The following is a 25,372-nucleotide window of genomic DNA, read 5'->3' as shown; positions in this document are numbered from 1 at the left end:
TGTTTCTAACTCTCTATCTCTCTCCCTTCCTCTCTGTAAAAAATCAATAAAATATAAAAAAACAAAAAAAACCCTAAAATTCAAAGATAGAAAAGATATCATCCAGAACCACAGGAGTGCTGGCTGAGTGGAAGTTCTGCAACTGAAAGGAAAGAAAAAAGCGCATTGAGATTGGTAGGAGGTGCAGAGGCACATGCAAAACAGCCTGACAACTGGGTGTGCTGTTGTTTTTTTCAATGGGAATGGAGATAAAAGCTCCTGATTGTTCTGAACTCCCGTTCAGTGTGAGACTCTGGGGACCCAGACTCATAGGGGAGAAACTGGACTGTCTGGAATTGGGAAAGGAATGCAAGGGCGGCTTTCTCTAGGTGCTCGCAGCCATCATTGTTCCCACGTGGGGGCAAGGGACGCAGAGATGCGGAGATGTGGAGATGCGGGAACCTCCCCAATGCAGGGCTAACTGACAGCCATTGCTGTTTGCTTCGCCCTGGTGATTCCCTGAGACCCTGTCCCACCCAATTTATAACCCCACCCAATCTGTGTGTGGCAGCTTTTGCATATGAATGGCTTGTCCTTTCACAGTCTAATCCAGGGGTAGGCAAACTTTTTGACTCCAGGGCCACAATGGGTTCTTAAACTGGACCGGAGGGCCGGAACAAAAGCATGGATGGAGTGTTTGTGTGAACTAATATAAATTCAAAGTAAACATCATTACATAAAAGGGTACGGTCTTTTTTTTTTTTTTAGTTTTATTCATTTCAAACGGGCTGGATCCAGCCCGCGTAGTTTGCCCACGGCAAGTCTAACCTAACAACCTGCAGCTGGGTCAGAGAGCACCAAAGCTTCGAAAAGAAGGCCCAAGATTGGCAGCAGCAGTCTTCCTTGCTTCACAGCTGGGGCTCATCTGGGCACCTCCAAACCCCAAACAAGAGAGAGGAATCTGCCGATCTCTCCATAGCTCCTGCTGGGTGGCCTCAGGCAGTGGCTGACTTTGCACCTCCTTGGAGATCCAAGAGCCAGTGTACCCGGTGGTCAGAGTGAGATCATCCAGATTACAACTCTTCACATCCATAAGAGACACACTCAGGGGGCAGACTCAGTGAGCACCAAAGCCCCCACTGAAGCAAGTCCTGCCCCACAAGGGTGTCTCCAGCACAGAAGTTCTCCCATTGTAGACACAGCTGGTCCTCACAGCCAATTGGCCTAGAGGTCAATTCCTCCCAGTGATACCTAAAACAATCAAGGCTTAACTACAGCAAGACTGTGCACACAGCCCACAAAGGGGTCCACCAAGAGTGTCTACCTCAGGTGATTGGGGAGGCTGAGCCGCTGGCCCCTATAGGACATCTAGCACACAAAGCCACTCTATCAACACAGGGAAGCAGCCAAAATGCAGAGACAAAGAAACATGTCACAAATGAAAGGAATGGAGGAAAGCAAACTACTGGATATAGAGTTCAAAACCACAGTTATAAGGTTAGTCAAGAATCTTCTAGAAACCTCTGAGAAATATAGTGAGACCCTCAAAAATATGCAAAAGGACCAATTAGAAATTAAGCATACACTGACTGAAATAAAGAATAATATACAGAGATCCAACAGCAGCCTAGAGGATCCCACGAATCAAGTCAAAGATTTGAAATACGAAGAAGCAAAAAACACCCATCCTGAAAAGCAAAAAGAAAAAAGAATACAAAAATATGAAGATAGTGTAAGGAGCCTCTGGGATAACTTCAAGCGTACCAACATCTGAATTATAGGGGTGCCAGAAGAAGAGAGAGAGCAAGATATTGAAAACCTATTTGAAGAAATAATGACAGAAAACTTCCCTTAACTTTCTTTCTGGTGAAAGAAAAAGACTTACAAGTCCAGGAAGCGCAGAGAACCCTAAACAAAAGGAATCCAAAGAGGACCACACCAAGACACATCATAATTAAAATGCCAAGGGCAAAAGACAAAGAGAGAATCTTAAAAGCAGAAAGAGAAAATCAGTCAGTTACCTACAATGGAGTACCCATACGACTGTCAGCTGATTTCCCAACAGAAACTATGTAGGCCAGAAGGGAGTGGCAAGAAATATTCAGTGATGAATAGCAAGAACCTATAAGCAAGATTATTCTACCCATCAAAGCTATCATTCAGAATTAAAGGTCAGATAAAGAGCTTCACAGTTAAGAGAAGCTAAAGGAGTTCATCACCACCAAACCAGTATTATATAAAATGCTGAAAGGTATTCTTTAAGAAGAGGAAGAAGAAGACAAAGGTAAAGTTAAAAATTATGAACAACAAAGTGACAACAAATACATATCTATCAACAAGTGAATCTAAAAATCAAGTGAATAAAAAATATGATGAACAGAATAAACTGGTGAATATAAGGAGCATAGAAAAGGAGTGGACTGACAATTCTCAGGGGAGAGGAGGTGTGGGGGGTGCGGGAAGAACTGGATAAAAATCATACACCTATGGATGAGGACAGTGCGGGGGGAGTAAGGGTAGGGTGGGGTGGGAACCGGGTGGAGGGGAGCTATGGGGGAAAAAGAGGAACAACTGTAATAATCTGGACAATAAAGATTTATTTTTTTAAAAAAGACTGTAACAGAAATCCTGCCTGAGCTTCTGGCCTGTCAACCTGCCCTACAGATTTCAAACTGGCTAGCCCTGGCAATCATGAGCCAGCCTTTAAAATAAATCTATATCTGTGCCTATGCCTCTATCTCTCTCCCTATGTCTCACATATATTCTAAGGGTCTGTTTTGTGCTTCTCTGGAGAAGCCTGACTGACACACTCTTTCTCTATTTACACAATCTGTGTGATACTATGAACGTTTATCTGACCTCTGAATGCTTCAGTTTCTTCACTGAAACATGGAGAAAATTTCAGTATAAACCTTTATAGAGATATCCGAAGGTTAAACAAAAATAATCCATGTAAAGTTCTTAGTATGGGGGTTGGCACACAATAAATATTTGATAAATATTAGATGTCACTGTGTTGCTATTATTATAACAAACAAATATTGATGTTGAACATTTTTAAAACCTTAGGTTAAATTTTAATTTACATTAAAAAAATAAGAAAGTTTTCTTACATCTATCTTATACTTGAAATACAAGGACAGTTGGTCAAATACTACCCTGGTCATATTCAAATGTTCTTCCCTATGTAACAGAATCAGTTCTACCAGAATTATTCTTATCAGTGTCCTGTCCAAAATTAACCAAACCCTAAAATCTGCCAGGCAGAGACTTAATAAAAATACTTAATGGAATCAAATAAAATGAAGATATACAAATGAAGAACATTAACAATAAAAATAAGCTACTTCACTCCTAGTTTTCTAGAAAACTTCATTATACAGAAGAAGATGAAAGTTACGCCCCTAATTTGTAATTTATAAATAACCAATTTTGGTTTTTATTGTACTATAATCATAAATGCTCTAATTTGAGATGAAATCCTTTTTAAGAGCAAGTAAATAAAAAAATATGTAAGAAAAAAATTTAAGAAGAATATATCACTTGTCCATAGTAAATGTTTATATTAGTAGTTGTATATAAGAAAAATAAAGAATGATATAAATTTACTAAATTGGAAGGTTTGGTTCTTTATTAAAAAAATATTTTTATTGATTTCAGAATGGAAGGGAGAGGGAGAGATAGAAACATCAATGATGAGAGAGAATCATGGAACAACTATCTCCTGCATGCCCCTTCTGGGGATCAAGCCCAAAACCTGGTCATGTACTCTGACCAGGAATCTGACCATGAGATTCTGGTTCATGGGTGGACGCTCAAACACTGAGCCACACCGGCTGGACAAAGGTTTGATTCTTTGAGATTAAAATACTTGCCTAAACAAATTTTGTATTATGTAGACATAATTCTAAATTAGAAATAACTTCTATTGGAGCTACTTTTAAAAGTTTAGATTTTTTCTAAACCATTGTAGAGACATTATTAAAGATATGAAAAATTATAGTAATTTTTAATACTTTCAATCATAATCTCTAAATCATTTAAAAAATTTACAGTCATTTTTACTTCTATCATAATTAATCTAGGAGTTATTTTCTTGTAATTTGTTATAACTCACCTATGAGAAACTGCTCCCCAAGCACCATGCTTGTTTGTGAGAATGTTAAGGATCTTCTGTTTCAATTGATTTGCTGTAACGTGATCTCGATGTTTTGCAGCACTAATGAGATGGTCACACATCTTTTCTTCCTCTCTCCTATCAGCAGCATACTGGGCACACTGTGACTATGTAAAGAAATGCAAACATTGTATGACTTCAACTGTGCATTAGTAAGGAATGCTATCTAATTTTAAGTTAAATGCTAATAAACTCAGATAATATAATCTTTTGAAACTTTATTCCAAAGAACACATATAGTCCCCTTTCAAACTTTTAAAAATGTGTTCTTTGTGTTTATACATATGTGTATGTAAAATAATTTGGATAATGTTAGCTCTCTGTATTCATGGCCATTGGTATTGATAACATAGCTAATCATTCTCATTGTGTATCAAAAGGTTCAAGATGATCATTTCTTTAAGCATGTTTGATTTTTTAAATAAGTTTGGTATAGGGTGGATTGACTACAAATTTTGATATTACTAAGTATGTAATGTAATGAGTCATATAAGAAAGGAAAACTATATACATCTAAATAAATGCATATAACTAGTTCACATTCATCATTACTATGGAAAAAGCTGTGTCATGGAAGGTACTTGAACATATCTCGTCCTCTATCTATTGTCATAAACTATTATCACAAGTCATTATAACAAATTAAGAAGAATTCATTCATATTCTAATTCATCTTTTTGTACAGGGAATCACCAATTAGTACAATGATCTGCCTCATGATGAGGCTAATATTTCATTAGTTCATAGGAGAATACAATTAAAATTTCATTTTTCTTCCTTACCAATTGCAGTGGTTAACTAAGAAAAACTTAACCATGAAACATTCATCTCACATTAAATATACTTTTTCTCTTAATTAGAGGCTTATATGGAAGACAGAAATTCCTCAAAAAGTCCCAATAAAATGCCATGACTTTTATAAAATCTTTTGTAATTTAAAAATAACTGGTGAACATACAACAACAACAACAAACACATCAATGCATTTACTAATATAGCTTTAACTAAAAATACAACACACATACATCAATGCATTTACTAAAGTAGCTTTAACTAAAAAACACACACAAATTAAACATTTGGGTTAATAAGCAATGTACAGTCATTAAGTAACAAGGGTAAGACTCTCAAAATTAAGTTTAAATCAGTATTTTATGTATACATAATCTAAAAATCACTGAGTCTTCATATCCTTCTTCATAACTTCTTAGCACTTTTTGCCATCAGCCTCAATAAAGTACTCTTATCCCCAAGGGGGTGAAAACTGGTGTTGGGTGCATGTGAAAAAAACCTTACTATTTTAATATATAAAGCACAGATATGCAGCATAATGAAGGTAATAAAATATTTAATATATAAAGCACAGTACAGATATAGATATGCAGCATAATGAAGGTAATAAAATATCATTGGGAAATAATTAGGATAAAAATTGTATAAAAAGATTTCTTAGGGCACAATAGTGCAAAAAAAGGTTGAAAAGCACTGCACTTAGCTTAATAGGATTTTGAGTAGCTATGTGTTAAAGCTAGTAACTAATAACTGGCTTCATAAAATTCCATGTTATTTATTTATTTATTTATTTATTTATATATATTTTTTATTTATTGCTTAAAGTATTACAAAGGGTATTACATATGTGTCCATTTTATCCCCCCGCCCTAGACAGTCCCCTAGCTTCCCCTATCCCCCAGTATCTTATGTCCATTGGTTATGCTTATATGCATGCATACAAGTCCTTTAGTTGATCTCTTACCCCCCTACCTCCTGCCCCCCAACCCTCCCCGGCCTTCCCACTGCAGTTTGACAATCTGTTTGAGGCAGCTCTGCCTCTGTATCTATTATTCTTCAAAAGTTTATAATGGTCTCTATTATCCATGAATGAGTGAGATCATGTGGTATTTTTCCTTCATTGACTGGCTTATTTCACTTAGCATAATGCTCTCCAGTTCCAATCCATGACGTTGCAAATGGTAAGAGTTCCTTCCTTTTTAGAGCTGCATAGTATTCCATCGTGTAGATGGACCACAGTTTTCTAATCCATTCATCTACTGATGGGTACTTAGGCTGTTTCCAGATCTTAGCTATGGTGAATTGTTCTGCTATGAACATAGGGGTGCATATATCCTTTCTGATTGGTGTTTCTGGTTTCTTGGGATATATTCCTAGAAGTGGAATCACAGGGTCAAATGGGAGTTCCATTTTCAGTTTTTTGAGGAAACTCCATACTGTCTTCCATAGTGGCTACACCAGTCTGCATTCCCACCAGCAGTGCACAAGTGTTCCTTTTTCTCCACATCCTCTCCAGCACTTGCAGTTTGTCGATTTGTTGATGATAGCCAGTCTGACAGGTGTGAGATGGTACCTCATTGTTGTTTTGATTTGCATCTCTCGGATGATTAGTGACTTTGAGCATGTTTTCATATGTCTCTTGGCTTTCTGAATGTCCTCTTTTGAAAGGTGTCTATTTAGGTCCTTTGCCCATTTTTTGATTGGATTGTTTATCTTCCTTTTGTTAAGTTGTATGAGTTCCCTATAAATTTTGGAGATTAGGCCCTTACCAGATATGACATTGGCAAATATGTTTTCCCACACAGTGGGTTTTATCATTGTTTTGTTGATGGTTTCTTTGGCTGTGCAGAAGCTTTTTATTTTGATGTAGTCCCATTTGTTCATTTCCTCTTCAGTTTCAAGTGCCCTAGGAGCTGTATCAGTGAAGAAATTGCTTCGGCATATGTCTGAGATTTTGTTGCCTTTGGATTCTTCTAGAATTTTTATGGTTTCCTGTCGTACATTTAAGTCCTTTATCCATTTTGAGTTTATTTTTGTGTATGGTGTAAGTTGGTGGTCTAGTTTCATTTTCTTGCATATATCCGTCCAATTTTCCCAACACCATTTATTGAAGAGACTATCTTGGCTCCATTGTATGTTCTTGCCTCCTTTGTCAAATATTAATTTAGCATATTGGTTCGGGCCGATTTCTGGGGTCTCTTTTCTATTCCAGTGATCTATATGCCTATTCTTGTGCCAGTACCAGGCAGTTTTGAGAACAGTGGCTTTGTAATATAACTTGATATCTGGTATTGAGAACCCACCTACTTTGTCTTTTTCAGGATTGCTGCAGCTATTCTGGGTCTTTTTTAATTCCAGATGAATTTTTGGAGAGTTAGTTCTAGATCTATGAAATATGCTGTTGGTATTTTAATGGGAAGTGCGTTGAATTTATAGATTGCTTTGGGTAGTATGGACATTTTAATGATGTTGATTCTACCAATCCATGAACACGGTATGCTCTTCCATCTGTTTATGTCTTCCTCTATATCTTTTTTCAACGTCCTGTAGTTTTCTGAGTAGAGGTCTTTTACCTCTTTGTATGGTTGTCAATTTCTTCCTTGATATCTCCCAGGAGTTTTTTTCATTGTATGTATTTGGGTGCTCCTGCATTGGGTGCAGATATGTTTATTAGGGAAATGTACTCTTGTTGTATTGATCCCTTTACTATTATGAAGTGGCCTTCCTTTTCTCTTGCAATGGCCTTCACTTTGAGGTCTATTTTGTCGGATATAAGTATTGCTACCCCAGCTTTTTTTCCTTTCCATTTGCCTGAAAGATATTTTTCCATCCCTTCACTTTCAGTCTGTGTGAGTCCCTTCTTCTGAGGTGGGTATCTTGTAGACAGCAAATGTATGGGTCATGTTTTTTTATCCATTCAGCCACTCGATGTCTTTTGATTGGACCATTTAGTCCATTTACGTTTAAAGTTATTATTGAAGGGTACTTGTTTGTAGCCATTTCTATTTTTTGTGCCTGTTTTCTTTCTTAGCTTTTTATTTCTTCGTTTTTACACCAGTCCCTTTAGCATTTCTTGCATTGCTGGCTTGGTGGTGATAAACTCCCTTAGCCTTTTTTTGTCTGTGAAGCTTTTTATTTCCCCTTCAATTTTGAATGACAGCCTTGCTGGATAGAGTACTCTTGGAATCAGTCCTTTGCTTTGCATCACTTTCTAAATTCCCTTCCATGCTTTTCTGGTCTGATGTGTTTCTGTTGAGAAATCATTTGATAATCTAATGGGAGATCCCTTGTATGTAACACTCTGTGTCTCTCTTGCAGCCTTTAAGATTCTCTCTTTGTCCTGAATATTTGCCATGGTAATTATGATGTGTCTTGGTGTGGGTCTTTTCGGGTTCCCATTATTTGGGACTCTCTGTGCTTGTGTGACCTTTTTCTCTCCCCTCTCAGGGAAGTTTTCTGATATTATTTCTTCAAATAGGTTTTCTAACCCTTGTTCCTCTTTCTGTTGTTCTGGCACCCCTATTATGAGTATGTTGTTTCATTTCATGTTGTCTCATAGCTCCATTAGGCCCTCCTCCTGTATTTTAATTTTTCCTCCAACTGCTGTTCAGTTTAGGTGTGTTTTGTTTCCCTGTCTTCCAATTTGGTTATTCGGTCCTCCGCTTCTCCTAGTCTACTGTTGAAATTTGCCATGGTGTTTTTTATTGCAGCTATATCACTCTTCATTTCTTCTTGGTTCTTACATAATTTATTGATTTTTTTGTCTGTTTTTTCTTGCTTCTTGCATAAGTTGTTGATTTTTTCCTCCATCTGGTTTATGCACTCTAGGACCCTTCATCTGAGTTCTTTTTTCTGTCATGTTGCATGCAGAAAAGCAGTTAGCTGCTTTTCTGGCGAGTCCTCCTTTTCTTTCCTTTGGGGGATTATTTGTCTACCCATGTTTGATCTCACCGACATATCTAGATGTTGAGTCATTCAGGGGCTGCTCCTGGGTGGAAGTGGCTCCTCGGACTGTGGTTGCTCCTCGGGTGGTTGTGGTAGCAGCTGCTCCTCAGTTGATAGCAGCTCCTCTGGTGGGTGCTGTTCACAGTTGTTGTGGCTCCTCTGGCTGGTGGGGGGAGGCTTAACCCACAGCAGCTACTCCTTCGAATTGTTACTTTTATTTATTTTATTTTTTAATTTTTTAATTTTTTTTTTCAGTGGGGGCACCTGGCCGGGTTTATTGCACTGCAACAGAGTTTAAATAAGTCCCGGGTGTCCCTAGCCAAGGGGAGGGGAGGGTTGGGCAAAGAGAGGAAGGGCAGCGTCACTGCAGCTGGCGGGCAGAACCCAAATTCTGCAGGCCCGAGAGAGTGGGCTGGCCTTTCTCTGGGGGACTGGGAGGGCCTGCCTTTGGCCAGGCTGAGGTTCCAGATATGTTGCCATCATGGCCCCTTCAGAGTCCTGGGCAATCCCTGACTTCTCCCGATTCAGAGGTGGATAGGGCCGCCAGGTCCAGGTGTTGTGTATTTTATTTTATTTTTATTATTTAAAACTTTATTGTTCAGATTATTACATTTGTTCCTCTTTTTTCCCCCATAACTCCCCTCCACCCAGTTCCCACCCTACTCTCCTCCCTCATTCCCCACCCACTGTCCTCATCCACAGATGCACAATGTTTGTCCAGTCTCTTCCCGCATCCCCCACACCCCTTTTCCCCCCTAAGAATAGCCAGTACACTCCCTTTCTATGCTCCTGATTCTATTATAAACACCAGTTCATTCTGTTCATCAGATTATTCACTTGATTTTCAGATTCACTTGTTGATAGATGTGTATTTGTTGTTCAAAATTTGTATCTTTACCTTTTTCTTCTTCTTCCTCTTCTTAAAGGATACCTTTCAGCATTTCATATAATACTGGTTTGGTGGTGATGAACTCCTTTAGCTTTTTCTTATCTGTGAAGCTCTTTATCTGACCTTCAATTCTGAATGATAGCTTTGCTAGCTAAAGTAATCTTGGTTGTAGGTTCTTGGCATTAATCACTTTGAATATTTCTTGCAACTCCCTTCTGGCCTGCAATGTTTCTGTTGAGAAGTCAGCTGACAGTCGTATGGGTACTCCCTTGTAGGTAACTGACTGTCTTTCTCTTGATTCTTTTAAGATTCTCTCTTTGTCTTTTGCTCTTGGCATTTTAATTATGATGTGTCTTGGTGTGGTCCTCTTTGGATTCCTTTTGTTTGGGGTTCTCTGCGCTTCCTGGACTTGTAAGTCTATTTCTTTCACCAGGTAGTGGAAGTTTTCTGTCATTATTTCTTCAAATAGGTTTTCAATATCTTGCTCTCTTTCTTCCTCTGGCACCCCTATAATTCGGATGTTGGTATGCTTGAAGCTGTCCCAGAGGCTCCTTACGCTATCTTTGTATTTTTGGATTCTTTTTTCATTTTGCTTTTCTGGTTGGGTGTTTTTTGCTTCTTCATATTTCAAATTGTTGACTTGATTCTTGCAGTCCTCTAGTTTGCTTTTGGGAGTCTGCATAATATCCTTTATTTCAGTCAGTGTATGCTTAATTTCTAGTTGGTTCTTTATCACAACATCGAGGGTCTCATTAGATTTCTTGTAGATCTCATTAAGTTTATCGGCAGTATATAGAAAAGTCTTGAAAAACCTTAAAAGTGTGGTTTTGAACTCTATATGCAGTCATTTGCTTTCCTCCATTTCTGTCATTTGTGTCCTTTTTCTTTGTCTCCACATTTTTTATGCTTCCCTGTGTGGGAAGCACAGTGGTTAGCACAGTGGTTTCTGTGCTAAGTGGGCCCCTCTAGGGCCCAGTGGTTCAGCCTCCCCAATTACCTGAGGAGGACACTCTTGGTGCAGCCCCTTGTGGTCTTTGTGCACACTCTTGTTGTAGTTAAGCCTTGATTGTTGTAGGTATCACTGGGAGGAATTGGCCTCCAGGCCAATTGGCTGTGAGAATCAGCTGTGTCTGCAGTGGGAGAACTTCTGTGCTGGAGACACCCCTCTGGGGCAAGACTTGCTTCAATGGGGCTTTGGTCTCACTGAGTCTGCCCCCTGAGTGTGTCCTTTATGGTTCCACGGAGCTGCAAAATGCAAAGTGGATGGTCCCACTCTGACCTCTGGGCTTCCTGGCTCCAGGATCTCTAGGGAGGTGGTAATCTAGCCTTTGCTGAGGCTATCCAGCAAAAGCCTCCCTGCAGAACTTGGGTGGGGTGGGTCCCACGGGATCAACAGGGCAGGGCTAGCATTTATGGCTGCTCTCAGTCTTGCCCTCAGAGGCTCTGCTTCTCAGTGTCCCGGTAATCGCTGCAAGCCCCTCAGAGAGAAAGCTGCCCTCGAGTTCCGACCAATGCCAGACAGTCTGGCTTCCCCTGTATGAGTCTGGGTCCCTAGAGACTCTCCCGGAACTGGCGCTCAGAGCCTGAGACTCCCTCCTGATTGAAAAAGACAACCGCGCCCTCAGCCGCCAGCCCACTCCATGTGCGCCTCTGTACCTTAGTATTTTACTTCCGCACTGCACCTCCTCTGAGTCTCGGTATGCTTTTCTCTTTCCTTCTAGTGGTAGAATTTCCACTCAGCCAGCCTTCCTGTGGTTCTGGATGATGTCTCTTCCGTTTTTTAGTTGTACATTTGAAGTGGTTGTGTGAGGCAGCAAACTCCGGTGTTTACCTATGCCGCCATCTTGGTTTCTCTTGGAATTGTTACTTTTAATCTCTTAAGGGTCTTCTGGGCAAGGTGTTTTCCAATAGGGTGTGTCAACTGTCTTCCCCCCAAGCAAGGCAGATGTCTATCCCCCCCAGGAAAGGCTGATGTCTATCCCCACAGGCAAGGCAGATGTCTATGTGGATGTTTGAGGGAATAACTGAGCCGAGGAGACTTGGGGTGTCTGCCTTCTGAGCTCTGTCCCCAGAATTCTCAGTGCTGGCTTCTGCTCTCACAAATCCAGTCCACTTTACCCTCCCTCTGCCAGAGCACAAGGTGGGTGGCTCCACTGGGAATGTTTGTGCCTTGGCCCTTTAAGAGGGTGCCTGAACTTTCAGCTGTCACTCCCTGGCAGACAGCACCCCACTGCTTTTCACAGCTCAATGTTATGTGGATACCTTCCTCAGTTTGGTTCTCTCTGCTGGGGAGCCCAGCTCTGGGATTAGATCCCAGAATTCACAGTGGCACCTCCCCCCCTCCTCCACCACTGGCTGAGATATCCCTCTGGGACTTCAGTTCCCCTTGGTGGGTCACGTCTCTGCCCCTCCTACAAGTCTCTATGCCGGTGCCACCTTCAGTCCTTGTGTGTCAGGGTTCTCTCCTATGAGTTTTCCTTTGATTATTCAGGAAGCCTTCTCGTATTTCAGTTGTAATTCTAGCTTGTTCCTGGGAGCATGACCATGCAGCAACCTCCTACTCTGCCACCAGTTTTAATCCCCCATAAAATTATTTTCATTGCTACTTCATAACTGTAATTTTGCTACTGTTATGAATCGTAATGTAAATATCTGATATGCAGGATATATTTTCATTGTTACAAATTGAACATAATTAAAGCATAGTGATTAATCACAAAAACAATAGGTAACTATATGTGTTTTCTGATGGTCTTAGGTGACCCCTGTGAAAGAGTCATTCGACCCCCAAAGGGGACGCGACCCACAGGTTGAGAACCACTGTTTTATAGCATGCTTTTCAGCTTCCAAGTGTGTGAGTTTTTAGGATTGTTTTCATTGTAGTTTATTTCTAATATTATGCCATTGTCGTCTGAGAAAATGCTTGATATGATTTCAATCTTCTTGAATTTAGGAAGACTTTGCTTGTGAACCAATATGTGGTCTATTTTTTAAAATGTCCCTCGTGCACATGAGAAGAACATATATTCCGTGTCTTTGAGGTGAAATGTTCTGAAGATGTCAATTAAGTCTATTAGATCTAGTGAGTCATTTAGGATTGCTATTTCTTTGCCAACCACTGCTATAGACAAAAAAATCAGCAAACTCATTAGTCAACAAAGCCAAATATCAACAGTACTTCTTCAAAATAGACTTCCCAGGACGAAAAGACTGCGCATGGGCCATGAATTTTCAATCGTACTGCACATGCGCCTGCACATGGAATTTTGTGGAAGAGCCACACTCAAGGGGCCAAAAAGCCACATGTGGCTCGCAAGCCACAGTTTGCCGACCACAGGTCTAGAGGATTTATCCAGTGATGTCAGTGGTGTATTAAAGTCCCCTAATATGATTATATTGTTGTCAATCTCTCCCTTGATATCTCCCAGGAGTTTTTTCCTTTTTATGTGTTTGGGTGCTCCTGCATTGGGTGCATATATGTTTATCAGGGTTATATCCTCTTGTTGTATTGATCCCTTTAGTATTATGAAGTGGCCTTCCTTTTCTCTTGCAATGGCCTTCACTTTGAGGTCTATTTTGTCGGATATAAGTATTGCTACCCCAGCTTTTTTTCCTTTCCATTTGCCTGAAAGATATTTTTCCATCCCTTCACTTTCAGTCTGTGTGAGTCCCTTCTTCTGAGGTGGGTATCTTGTAGACAGCAAATGTATGGGTCATGTTTTTTTATCCATTCAGCCACTCGATGTCTTTTGATTGGACCATTTAGTCCATTTACGTTTAAAGTTATTATTGAAGGGTACTTGTTTGTAGCCATTTCTATTTTTTGTGCCTGTTTTCTTTCTTAGCTTTTTATTTCTTCGTTTTTACACCAGTCCCTTTAGCATTTCTTGCATTGCTGGCTTGGTGGTGATAAACTCCCTTAGCCTTTTTTTGTCTGTGAAGCTTTTTATTTCCCCTTCAATTTTGAATGACAGCCTTGCTGGATAGAGTATTCTTGGAATCAGTCCTTTGCTTTGCATCACTTTCTAAATTCCCTTCCATGCTTTTCTGGTCTGATGTGTTTCTGTTGAGAAATCATTTGATAATCTGATGGGGGATCCTTTGTAGATAACTTTCTCTTTCTCTCTTGCAGCCTTTAAGATTCTCTCTTTGTCCTGAACATTTGCCATGATAATTATGACGTATCTTGGTGTAGGTCTTTTCAGGTTCACCTTATTTGGGACTCTCTGTGCTTGTGTGACTTTTTTTCTTCCCCACCTCAGTGTAGTTTTCTGACATTATTTCTTTAAAGAGGTTTTCTAACCCTTGTTCCTCTTCCTATTATTCTGGCACCCCTATTATAAGTATGTTGCTTCATATCATGCTGTCCCATAGGTCCCTTAGGCTCTCCTCCTGTCTTTTAATTTTTTCTTCAATTGCAGTTCAGTTTGGGTGTGTTTTGCTTCCCTGTCCTCTAATTCGGTAATTCGGTCCTCCGCTTCTCCTAGTCTACTGTTGAAACTTTCCATGGTGTTTTTTATTGCAGCTATATCACTCTTCATTTCTTCTTGATTCTTACCTAAGTTATTGATTTTTTCATCCATTTTTTCTTGCTTCTTGCATAAGTTGTTGATTTTTTTCATCCATTTCTTCTTGATTCTTACATAAGTTGTTGATTTTTTTCTCCATCAAGTTTATGAAGTATATGACCCTTATTCTGAATTCTTTTTCTGATATATTGCATGCCTCTGTTTCACTTAGCTGCTTTTCTGGCGATTTTTCCTTTTTTTTCCTTTGGGGATTTGTGTACCCATTTTGGGTCTCACCAACTGATCTAGATGTTGAGTCATGCAGGAGGGGCTGCTCCTCAGTTGGCAGTAGATCCTCTGGTGGATGCTGTTTGCAGCAGTGGTGTCATCTCTGGCTGGTTGCGGAGGCTGCTCTCACAGCTGCTGTTCCTTGGACAGAGGTGGGCTGATCAAGAGGTTGCTGCTCCTCAGATGCGGGCGGTCTGAGCACAGCTGCTGCTCCTTGGATCGAGGCTGGCTGCATGCTGTTGCTGTTCCCCATGGAGCGGGCTGCTTGTGAGGCTGCCGCTTCTTGGACAGGGGCAGGTTGCTTATAGGGCTACTGCTCCTCGTACGGGTGCAGGCTACTCGAACAGCTGCTGCTCCTCGGATGGGCGACAGGCTGCTTGTGTGGCTGCTGCTTCTTGGGTGGGAGTGAGCAGCACGTGCAGCTACAGCTCCTCGGACGGGCGTGGGCTGCTTACCCAGCTGTTGCTCGTCAGACAAGTGCAGGCTGCGTGTGGCTGCTTCTTCTTGGACCAGAGCGGGCTGTGCAGGGCTGCCGCTCCTCGGATGTGGTTGGTCTGCTCATGCAGCTGCTGCTCCTCGGACTGGGGCAAGCTGCTTGAGCGGCTACTGCTCCTTGGGTGGGAGTGAGATGCACGTGTGGCTGCTGCTCCTCATACGGGGGCAGTCTGCTTGCATGACTGCTGGTCCTTGGACGGGGGATGGGCTGCTTGCACGGCTGCTGCTCCTCGGGCAGGAGCGAGCTTCACGTGCGGCTTCTGCTCCTCGAATGGGGGCAGACCGCTCACCCAGCTACTGCTTGTCGTACAGGTGTCGGACAGGTGTGGTTGCTCCTCGGACCAGTGCTGACTGCACAGAGCTGCCAAATTTCATGCACCGGGCCTCTATTCCTATATAATAAAAGCCTAATATGCTAAGTGTCTAGTCGTTTGTTGAAGCAAAGTGTAATATGCTAATGATATGTTAAGGCCATTCAAATGCTCGCTATGACGTGTACTGACCACCAACAGGCAGACAGTCGACTGATCGACCAGTCGCTATGACATGCACTGACCGACAGGGGGCAGATAGTCGACCAGTTGACCAGTCGCTATGACATGCACTGACCACCAGGAGGCAGATGCTCTAACCAGTAGGTTAGCTTGCTGATGGGGTCTGGCCAATCGGGACTGAGCAAGATGGGCTGGACATTCCCTGGAGCCCTCCCATGATCCCTTCCTGTCTAGCCAACCTCCTGTGTCCCTACCAAGCCCTGATTGTACATCAGTGGGGTCCCTTCGCCTAGCCCTCTCGCAATTCGGGACCCCTCGGGAGATGTCAGAGAGCTGGTTTTGGCCTGATCCTTCAGGCCAGGCCCACTGATGCATGAATTCATGCACTGGGCCTGTAGTTAATAAATAATAACACAAGAATAAACTCTGTTTTATGCACTCACAACTGTAAATCTACTTTTGCCCCTACCCTGTACCAGTATAAGTGAGTCAAAACTGATCCTGCATGGAATTCAGTTAATATTCTAAATCTTATTTACTAACTGAAGTCAAAAATTAATTCAATATTCTTCTTTTGTTTAGAGTTCTGACATATTTTATACCTAAAGATATTCTTCAATAATAGAATATAACTATACTGTTACCCAGAATTACAGCATGATATTATGATGAATACCCAAATGTTAGTTATTGTTCAGGTAATACAAACCTTCACTTTGACAAGCAATTGTTAATGTACTTTAATCAAAGTTTAAAATATTTGGTATTTTTTTGAAATAAGTTTTATGCAACCGCATATGACAAGTGTATGCTTTTTCATCTGACAAATGACACATAGGTTATTGGTATTACCAGTAAAGTGCCAACAACTATTTCTCTGTCTCATGGTTTTCAGCTGGCCAGGTCAGAGATCACCAGACCTAGTATATCAACTTGCATGACTGAGAGAGCTGGTTTACTGAGATAAAAACCTCATCAAACCTGAAATGTTGGGCTACAACTTCAAGCCATACAGCAATTGTTCACATATGGCATCAGAGGAATACACTGGTGAAGTTATGTATTATTTTCAAGGCCACTGACAGTCCAACGTAAGGCAAACACCAGGTCCCCTAAATATTTCTGAAGTCATTTTTGTTCCGTTAATTGCATTAACGGAAGTAAATGTTATATTTAAAACACTAAAATAAAAATACTTGTTGAACTGAGGCAATATAAATATTGGTAAATAATTATTGACATGTTATAAATATAGAAATAATATTTTAAATTAAAAATTATTTCTATATATTACTTCAACATCCTTTAGCGTTTACATAACAAATAGAAATGATAGTTAATTTATCTTTACTCAAAGTACTTATGAGGATTTTTAAACTATTATATTTCCATACATACATATAGATCTATATATATATCACACAACAGCAACGCTTCAATTGTCAATAAAATATCAATTATAAAAATAAAATATGAACTAAAATGCTCTGTGAACACTCTAAAGATGGACACATAATAATAAATTATTGAATGTTTGGTAAAACTCAGTTTCTTTATATAACCTCTTATTATACTTGTATCTAATGGTAAGTAAACTTTGCTCGCTTAAAAACTATGAAAGCAATTGCATTAAAAAATTTTATTTACCTTTAAGGATAAGTTAGAATAACTTCAGTCTACTGAGTGGTTAGTAACAGGGCTGGAGGGATCTCTTCATGTTGTAAATGAGGTGAAATAAACTAGTGTTCTGAGTTTGACATTTACTAAAGAACTCAAAAGCCTTCAGTGAAATTTTCTCTTCAAAACACACTTCTTAATGTAAGGTTACCATTGGAAATCGCTAACTGATAATAGAAAAGCAGAATTTAGTCTGCTCCAAAAACCTTACCTCAAACTCAGCATGTTTATGTACATCCTCAGCTCTCTGTCTGTTCAAAATAAACTCAGCTTCATTTGCAACACGAACTATGTGGTCCTTCATAGCATGGCATAGTAATCTAAAAAGAAAAGTACCTTTGAAGTTATTATTCTTAATAGTTTCGGTTAATCCAACTTTTTCAATAATCAATCTTCAGTAGTATAAGCATTAATTATGCATACATTTCAGATAAAGCTACATTATAAAATTAATATAGTTGAAATTATAATTCAATGACATTTGAAATATAAAAATATGCCATAAAACTGTTACAGAAATGCTTCTGTTAAATAGTGTGTCTGTGAACAAATTATCTGGTGAATTTAATAAAGTTACTTTATGCAATAAAATAAAGAGTAAAAGACATCCAAATATGAAAGGAAGAAGTAAAACTGTCATTATTCGCCAATGACATGATATTGTACATAGAAAACCCTAAAGACTCCACCAAAAAACTAATACTAGATTTAATAAATACATTTGGCAATGTAGCAGGATAAAAAATTAACACCCAGAAATCAATGGCATTTTTATACACCAATAATAAACTCTCAGAAAGAGAAACAACAACAAACCAAAACAGTCCCATTGCAACAATAAAAATTTAAGATACTTAGGAATAAACTTAACCTAGGAGGCAAAACACCTGCACTCAGAAAACTACAGGACATTGAAAAAGAGAGGAAGATATAAATAAGTGGAAGAATATACTGTGTTCTTGTTTTTTGATTTTTTTGTTTGTTTGTTTTTTTGAGAGGGCAAACTGATAAAGTAATTTCATTTTCTTTACTTACATTTTTTTAAAAATTAGTTCTCATACTCATATCCATTATCTAGTTTTGCTCCACATAAACTTTAAACAAGAATGCTATTTTCAAAATCACCATTCATTATTTTCACTGCTCATTATTGAAATGAATCATCCCTTTTTTTTCTTGCCCAAGTTGTCATAAATTTCAATCAGAATAGGATAGCTTTAAGTTTGTCTTAACTTTTGTATTTACCAAATACCAACTCATATAATTCTGCATTTATTATTCACTACATTCTGTCTATCCATGGCAAACTTGTCTTCACTGATAAATATGTACAAGCAAAATATAATACTTATGTATCCTGATATTCCTAAACTATGACTTAAATATAATTTTTAATCCTTACTAAGGATATTTTAAAATTTATTTTTAGAGAGAAGAAGAGGGAGAGGGAGCAGGAGAGGGAGAGAGAGGGAGGAAGAGAGAGAGAGAGAGAGAGAGAGAGAGAGAGAGAGAGAGAGAGAGAGAGAGAGATCGGTTGTGGGGATCCAACCTGAAACCATAGGTATGTTCCCTGACTGGGAATTGAACTTGCAACCTTCTTTTTGGTGAACAGCAAGATGCTCCAACCAACTGAGCCACCTGGCTGGGGCTAATTTTTCAAAGCTATGTATGTCTTTGAAGTGAGTCTGACTCTACTGAATTTATTTCTGCTTTTTCAGGTAGTAAGGTTGAATAACATAGTATTAAATTTTATTACCTTTTCACAAATTTAGTATCTATGTGACATCTTCTAATTTAAATTCTGAGCAGCACTAAACTGAAGATAATTCTCATTAGAAATCTTCCCAAAACCCATGTCTGGTCTGATATAGAGTTCATTACTCCATGATGAGATTTGGGTGACTCTGTCACTCTGGACTAGCAGAACTTCCTGGCAGTATGACAGAGGCACCACTAAAATCTTGCATAGCAGCAGGATCATGGAGATAGCACTTAGAAACATGTAAAGGTAATCTCTCATATCACTTGAAAGGGACAGAGGCACATTCTAATAGAAATATTGTCTAGTTTACAGTAAAGTTAACAAAAACATAAGTTATTCAAAGAACCCAAGGCTAGGGTAATCTGTTCAAAACAACAATACTTAGCGGGGGAAAAAACGCCCACTACAAATAATGTTCCGGGCGAACAATCATATTGATAGTCTTGATCTTAATCACTGAGGGAGCTGGAAAAATAAGAAGTTAAACAAAGACTGTAAGAAACTCTAAAAATTAATTTTGATGAAATCATCGGCCTATATTTTATATAACTAAGGTTTCAAAAGAGAAAGATGTGAGATGTTGGTATTCAGTTCAAAGTCTTTTCTTAGTGTCTGAAGGCTGAAGAAAACCAGGGAAAAAATCAAATATATGCAAATTAGTGAAAATTACAAAAATTAAATAGATTAACAGAAGAAAGCAGGAAGGTAGAGAGGCTCAGGATTTGGCTGGTTAGTAGTACTATATCCAGGAGCAAAATAGTGGATTGACAAAGCAAAGAGGCATGGGTAGCAGAGAAGGGGATGGGGAAGGGAAGAGTCTTTCCTCAGAAACACCAGAGAAATTGCTAAAATTACTTGAAAGTCTGTTTTCCTATCTGTGACACTTATGCATTATATATCAACTAATGTATGTTGTTTTATTTTCATGCAAAGACAGCACCTTTTAACTGATTCACAGTCATTCTGGGAAACTTCAATATCCATGTGGAAAACCATTCACCAATACAAAAATATCTTCCAGACTTTCCTAAAGGGCTTTGTGTTTGTATTTGGACAGCCCTTTAACACTCAGCTAGGCAGGTTTCCACTCTACCTTAGCATCCACTCTCTGCTTACATAATCTCCATGTCAGCAGAAGGTAAGGGTTTTAGATCCTTCTTTAGGTGCTTCTTTCCAGAGCATGCATACAGTCCTAAGCGTGAGCGTGGCCTTTAGATTTCCAAAATATGCCGTAAGTTTTTAAAGCCCTCATGTACATCTCATTCCCAGCTGTTCCTCCTAAGCTTTTTGGTTAGTCTATTATTTGCCCCAACTGTTATGTATCACCTCAGGCAGTGGCGACCTAAGACATTAGTCTATAAATGTTTTCCATAAATTCCTTCAAGGAACCAGCTTTATTCATATTAGACAGGCCAGAACAAATAATTGAGTAAAATTATTTGCTAGTAAGATCCATTTTGCTCCCTCTGGTACAGTACTTGTAATGTGAATTTGAAAAAAAAAAAAAGCCCCCATTGAACTGGGGAGCAAAGAATAAATGGGCCTGGGATAAGTTAAAATCTCAGAATTACTCCATCACCCTCATACTTTTTAAAAATATTTTTGTTGCATATACAATTACCAAGTATTATTATTTTTCTCAACTCTTTAAAAGTATGTCACATTCTTCTAACTTTCATTATTGTTTTGCTAATTTTTCTCTTTTTGTTCATATCTGTTATTTTGTGTAGGTGCTTTTATCTCTTTATCTTTGGTGTTTTACAATGTTAGTACCATGACTCTAGGATGGTTTTCTTTGATTTATCCTACTTTACATGGGATTCCTATACCTCTATAGTCATGGTTTCAATCAGTTCTAAAATATTCACGACAATCATCTTTTAAAATTTTTCATCTACTCTGTAATCTCTGAATTTTCAATTTGGTGACTTGTAAATTAAACTTTCTAAATCGAATTTCATATCTGTTAATACACTTTTCATTTGTCACCTCTTTTTTTCCTCTGTATTCTGGATAAATGTTTTAATATATATGTTCCAAGTCAGTAATTTCCTCCAACTTTATCTAATCTGACAAATCATCAATACATAGATTTTTTTTAAATATATAGTTTATTGATTTTGTACAGAGAAGAAGGGAAAGGGATAGAGAGCCAGAAACATCGATGAGAGAGATTGATCAGCTGCCTCCTGCACACCCCCCAGTGGGGATGCGCCTGCAACCAAGGTACATGCCCTTGACTGGAATCGAACCTGGAACCCCTGAGTACGCAGGCCAATGCTCTATCCACTGAGCCAAACCAGTTCAGCCACAGCAGGATTTTTTTTTTTAATTAAATCTTTATTGTTCAGATTATTACATTTGTTCCTCTTTTTTCCCCCCACAACTCCCCTCTACCCAGTTCCCACCCCACCCTCCTCCCACACTCCCCACCCACTGTCCTCATCCATAGGTGCACGATTTTTGTCCAGTCTCTTCCTGCATCCCCCACACCCCTTTCCCCCTCAAGAATAGTCAGTCCACTAGCTTTCAATGCCCCTGATTCTATTATAAACACCAGTTCATTCTGTTCATCAGATTATTCACTTGATTTTCAGATTCACTTGTTGATAGATGTGTATTTGTTGTTCAAAATTTGTATCTTTACCTTTTTCTTCTTCTTCCTCTTCTTAAAGGATACCTTTCAGCATTTCATATAATACTGGTTTGGTGGTGATGAACTCCTTTAGCTTTTTCTTATCTGTGAAGCTCTTTATCTGACCTTCAATTCTGAATGATAGCTTTGCTGGATAAAGTAATCTTGGTTGTAGGTTCTTGGCATTCATCACTTTGAATATTTCTTGCCACTCCCTCAGTGGCAAGAAAGTTTCTGTTGAGAAATCAGCTGACATTCCTATGGGCACTCCCTTGTAGGAAACTGACTGTCTTTCTCTTGCTGCTTTTAAGATTCTCTCTTTGTCTTTTGCTCTTGGCATTCTAATTATGATGTGTCTTGGTGTGGTCCTCTTTGGATTCCTTTTGTTTGGGGTTCTCTGCGCTTCCTGGACTTGTAAGTCTATTTCTTTCACCAGATAGGGGAATTTTCTGTCATAATTTCTTCAAATAGGTTTTCAATATCCTGCTCTCTTTCTTCTTCTGGCACCCCTATAATTCGGATGTTGGTGCGCTTGAAGCTGTCCCAGAGGCTCCTTACACTGTCTTCATATTTTTGGATTCTTTTTTCATTTTGCTTTTCTGGCTGGGTGTTTTTTGCTTCTTCACATTTCAAATTGTTGACTTGATTCTTGCAATCCTCTAGTCTGCTGTTGGGAGTCTGTATAATATTCTTTATTTCAGTCAGTGTATGCTTAATTTCTAGTTGGTTCTTTATCACAACATCGAGGGTCTCATTAGATTTCTTGTGGGTCTCATTCAGTTTATCAGCAGCTTCTAGAAAAGTCTTGAAAAACCTTAAAAGTGTGGTTTTGAACTCTATATGCAGTCATTTGCTTTCCTCCATTTCTGTCATTTGTGTCCTTTTCCTTTGTCTCCACATTTTTTATGCTTCCCTGTGTGGGAAGCACAGTGGTTAGCACAGTGGTTTCTGTGCTAAGTGGGCCCCTCTAGGGCCCAGTGGTTCAGCCTCCCCAATTACCTGAGGAGGACACTCTTGGTGCAGCCCCTTGTGGTCTTTGTGCACACTCTTGTTGTAGTTAAGCCTTGATTGTTGTAGGTATCACTGGGAGGAATTGGCCTCCAGGCCAATTGGCTGTGAGAATCAGCTGTGTCTGCAGTGGGAGAACTTCTGTGCTGGAGACACCCCTCTGGGGCAAGACTTGCTTCAATGGGGCTTTGGTCTCACTGAGTCTGCCCCTGAGTGTGTCCTTTATGTTTCCACAGAGTGGCAAACTGGATGGTCCCACTCTGACCTCTGGGCTTCCTGGCTCCTGGATCTCTAGGGAGGTGGTAATCTAGCCTTTCCCTGAGGCTATCCAGCAAAAGCCTCCCTGCCTGGCTTGGGTGGGGTGGGTCCCACAGGATCAACAGGGCAGGGCTAGCATTTATGGCTGCTCTCAGTCTTGCCCTCAGAGGCTCTGCTTTTCAATGTCCTGGTAATCGCTGCAAGCCCCTCAGAAAGAAAGCTGCCCTCGAGTTCCGACCAATGCCAGACAGTCCCGCTTCTCCTGTATGAGTCTGGGTCCCTAGAGACTCACCCGGAACTGGAGCTCAGAGCCTGAGACTCCCTCCTGATTGAAAACAACAACGGCACCCTCAGCCACCAGCCGGCTCCGCATGCGCCTCCTCTGAGTCTCGGTATGCTTTTCTCTTTCCTTCTAGTTGTAGAATTTCCACTCAGCCAGCCTTCCTGTGGTTCTGGGTGATGTCCGTTCCATCTTTTAGTTGTATTTTTGAAGTGGTTGTGCGAGGCAGCAATCTCCAGTGTTTACCTATGCCACCATCTTGGTTTCTCCCCAGTACATAAATTTTTTTTCAAAAACTGTATTTTTAAATTCTACTAGTTTCAATTTTTAAAATCTTCCTGTTCATTTTATTTCCTTTATTTCACAATTCTAATCTTGACAGTCCTTGAAGATACAAATTTTTGTGTTTTTCCTTATTGATGTTCATACAAAGTATCTTTTGATTTCATGTACTTAGTCATCTTTGATTGTTACACATTTGTGGTTTTAATCTGTGTGAGTCCAACAGAACTAATGTGGGTATGTGTTTGCTTTTATCTCTGCTGATATAAAGGAGAGCCCACTAGAACCATATCAGCCTCTCGTAAGGATGTTGGCTTAACCTGAAATTTCCAGGGTAGACTTTTTTACTTAATTTCTGGCTAAAAGCTTAAAATCCCCAAAGCACTGTTCTTTTAGGCATATGACCCAGGGCATACCTATTCTTTGAGGCACCAGTTTATTAGGTGGAGAAGTGGCCCTGGAGAACTCCTCAGAACCATACTGCCCTATCTAAAATTGTAAGATTATATTTTAAGATCCCTATGTAGAATCTGAATGTTCTACAGCAGAAGGAATCTTAGATCCCTAAGTAACCCATACAGCCTTAATAGAAGTCCTTATTCATTTTTAACCCATTGAAATGGGACTTTAAAAACATTCTATACTAAATCATCAAGCTTTGCCAATTTTTTTTAAAAATATATTTTATTGATTTTTTACAGAGAGGAAGGGAGAGAGATAGAGAGTTAGAAGCATCGATGAGAGAGAAACATCGATCAGCTGACTCCTACACATCTCCTACTGGGGATGTGCCCACAACCCAGGTACATGCCCTTGACCGGAATCGAACCTGGGACCTTTCAGTCCGCAGGCTGACGCTCTATCCACTGAGCCAAACCGGTTTCGGCAAGCTTTGCCAAGTTTTACTTCCTTAATATATTTTAATCTATTTATTCACTGCATTAATATTGCTTTAACTTAAGCCTTATTTATCTCTTATTTGGATTACAATAGCTTCCTAATTTTTCTATCTCTTCCAAATCTGCTATCTTCTAATACATTTCCACTTTTCCATTAGTGTTATTTACAATTACATTTCTTCAGTGACTACATATAACAGACAAGATAATAGTCAAACTTATATATAGATGCCTGTCTACTCTCCAAACTTGTCCTTGGCCACTCTGTCATACTTATTCTATGTTCTAGAAAGCCTTTGTAGTTCCTTTAATGAGTCATACTATTTCAGGGCACTTTTGTATGCCATTTCTTCTTCCTATAACTCCTGTCATCCACTTCTCCCAATAGAACTAAGAGAATGTGTTATAATTTCTCAAACCTTCTGGGCATTATAATATTAAACATTGTCTTAGGTTTATTTTTCTTTCTTTCTTTTTAACAAGTCTCTCTCAGACTGTAAGGTTTGTTAAATAAGTTATAATGCTGATTCATCTCTATATCTAGTATGATTTGTATGGTACCTGTCATAAAGTATGGACTCATTGATATTATATAACTAATTGGATAAATGACTGAATAAATTTAGGAAGGAGGGCAAATAACATTTTAGATTTTAATGATAAGGTTGTTTTTTAACTATAAAATCCTATGATGCATTTAGCACACAGGAAATGAGGTAAATAAAAATATCCGCTAATTTAGGAATATCTATTACAGATACTGTAAGGAGGAAATATCTGTTTTGTTCCTCACAGTAACTATATAACAGGAAGTAAATAAAGTGGTCTTTGCCTTCTCATGTAAGTTGATTTTTCAAAGGAAATAGAAAAGGAAAACAATTTGTTCAGTCACATTCATTCCTGTTATAAAACAGGGTTGCTATGGCCATGGCCAGCTTGGCTCAGTGGATAGAGTGTCAGCCTGCGGACTGAAGGGTCCCAGGTTCGATTCCAGCTGAGGGCAC

The 25,372-nt window shown here is 39.4% G+C and overlaps 1 protein-coding gene across 1 annotated transcript in view; it reads right to left on the bottom strand.

Moving 5' to 3' along the window:
- Positions 1–25,372, bottom strand: part of NBEA (neurobeachin) — a gene marked incomplete at its 5' end in the record, with an annotated part of 948,936 nt that overhangs the window by 481,644 nt on the left and 441,920 nt on the right. The window contains 2 exons of the mRNA XM_081083035.1: positions 4,097–4,263; positions 17,456–17,564. Of these exons, the coding sequence (XP_080939161.1) occupies positions 4,097–4,263; positions 17,456–17,564 (276 nt within the window). The remainder of the gene's footprint in view (positions 1–4,096; positions 4,264–17,455; positions 17,565–25,372) is intronic.

The sequence above is a fragment of the Myotis nattereri genome, assembly GCF_964212035.1.
Source record: "Myotis nattereri genome assembly, chromosome: 2".
NCBI lineage: Eukaryota > Metazoa > Chordata > Mammalia > Chiroptera > Vespertilionidae > Myotis > Myotis nattereri.
The sequence above is the reverse complement of the archived record's forward strand: the minus strand, read 5'-3'. Positions and strand labels throughout refer to the sequence as shown.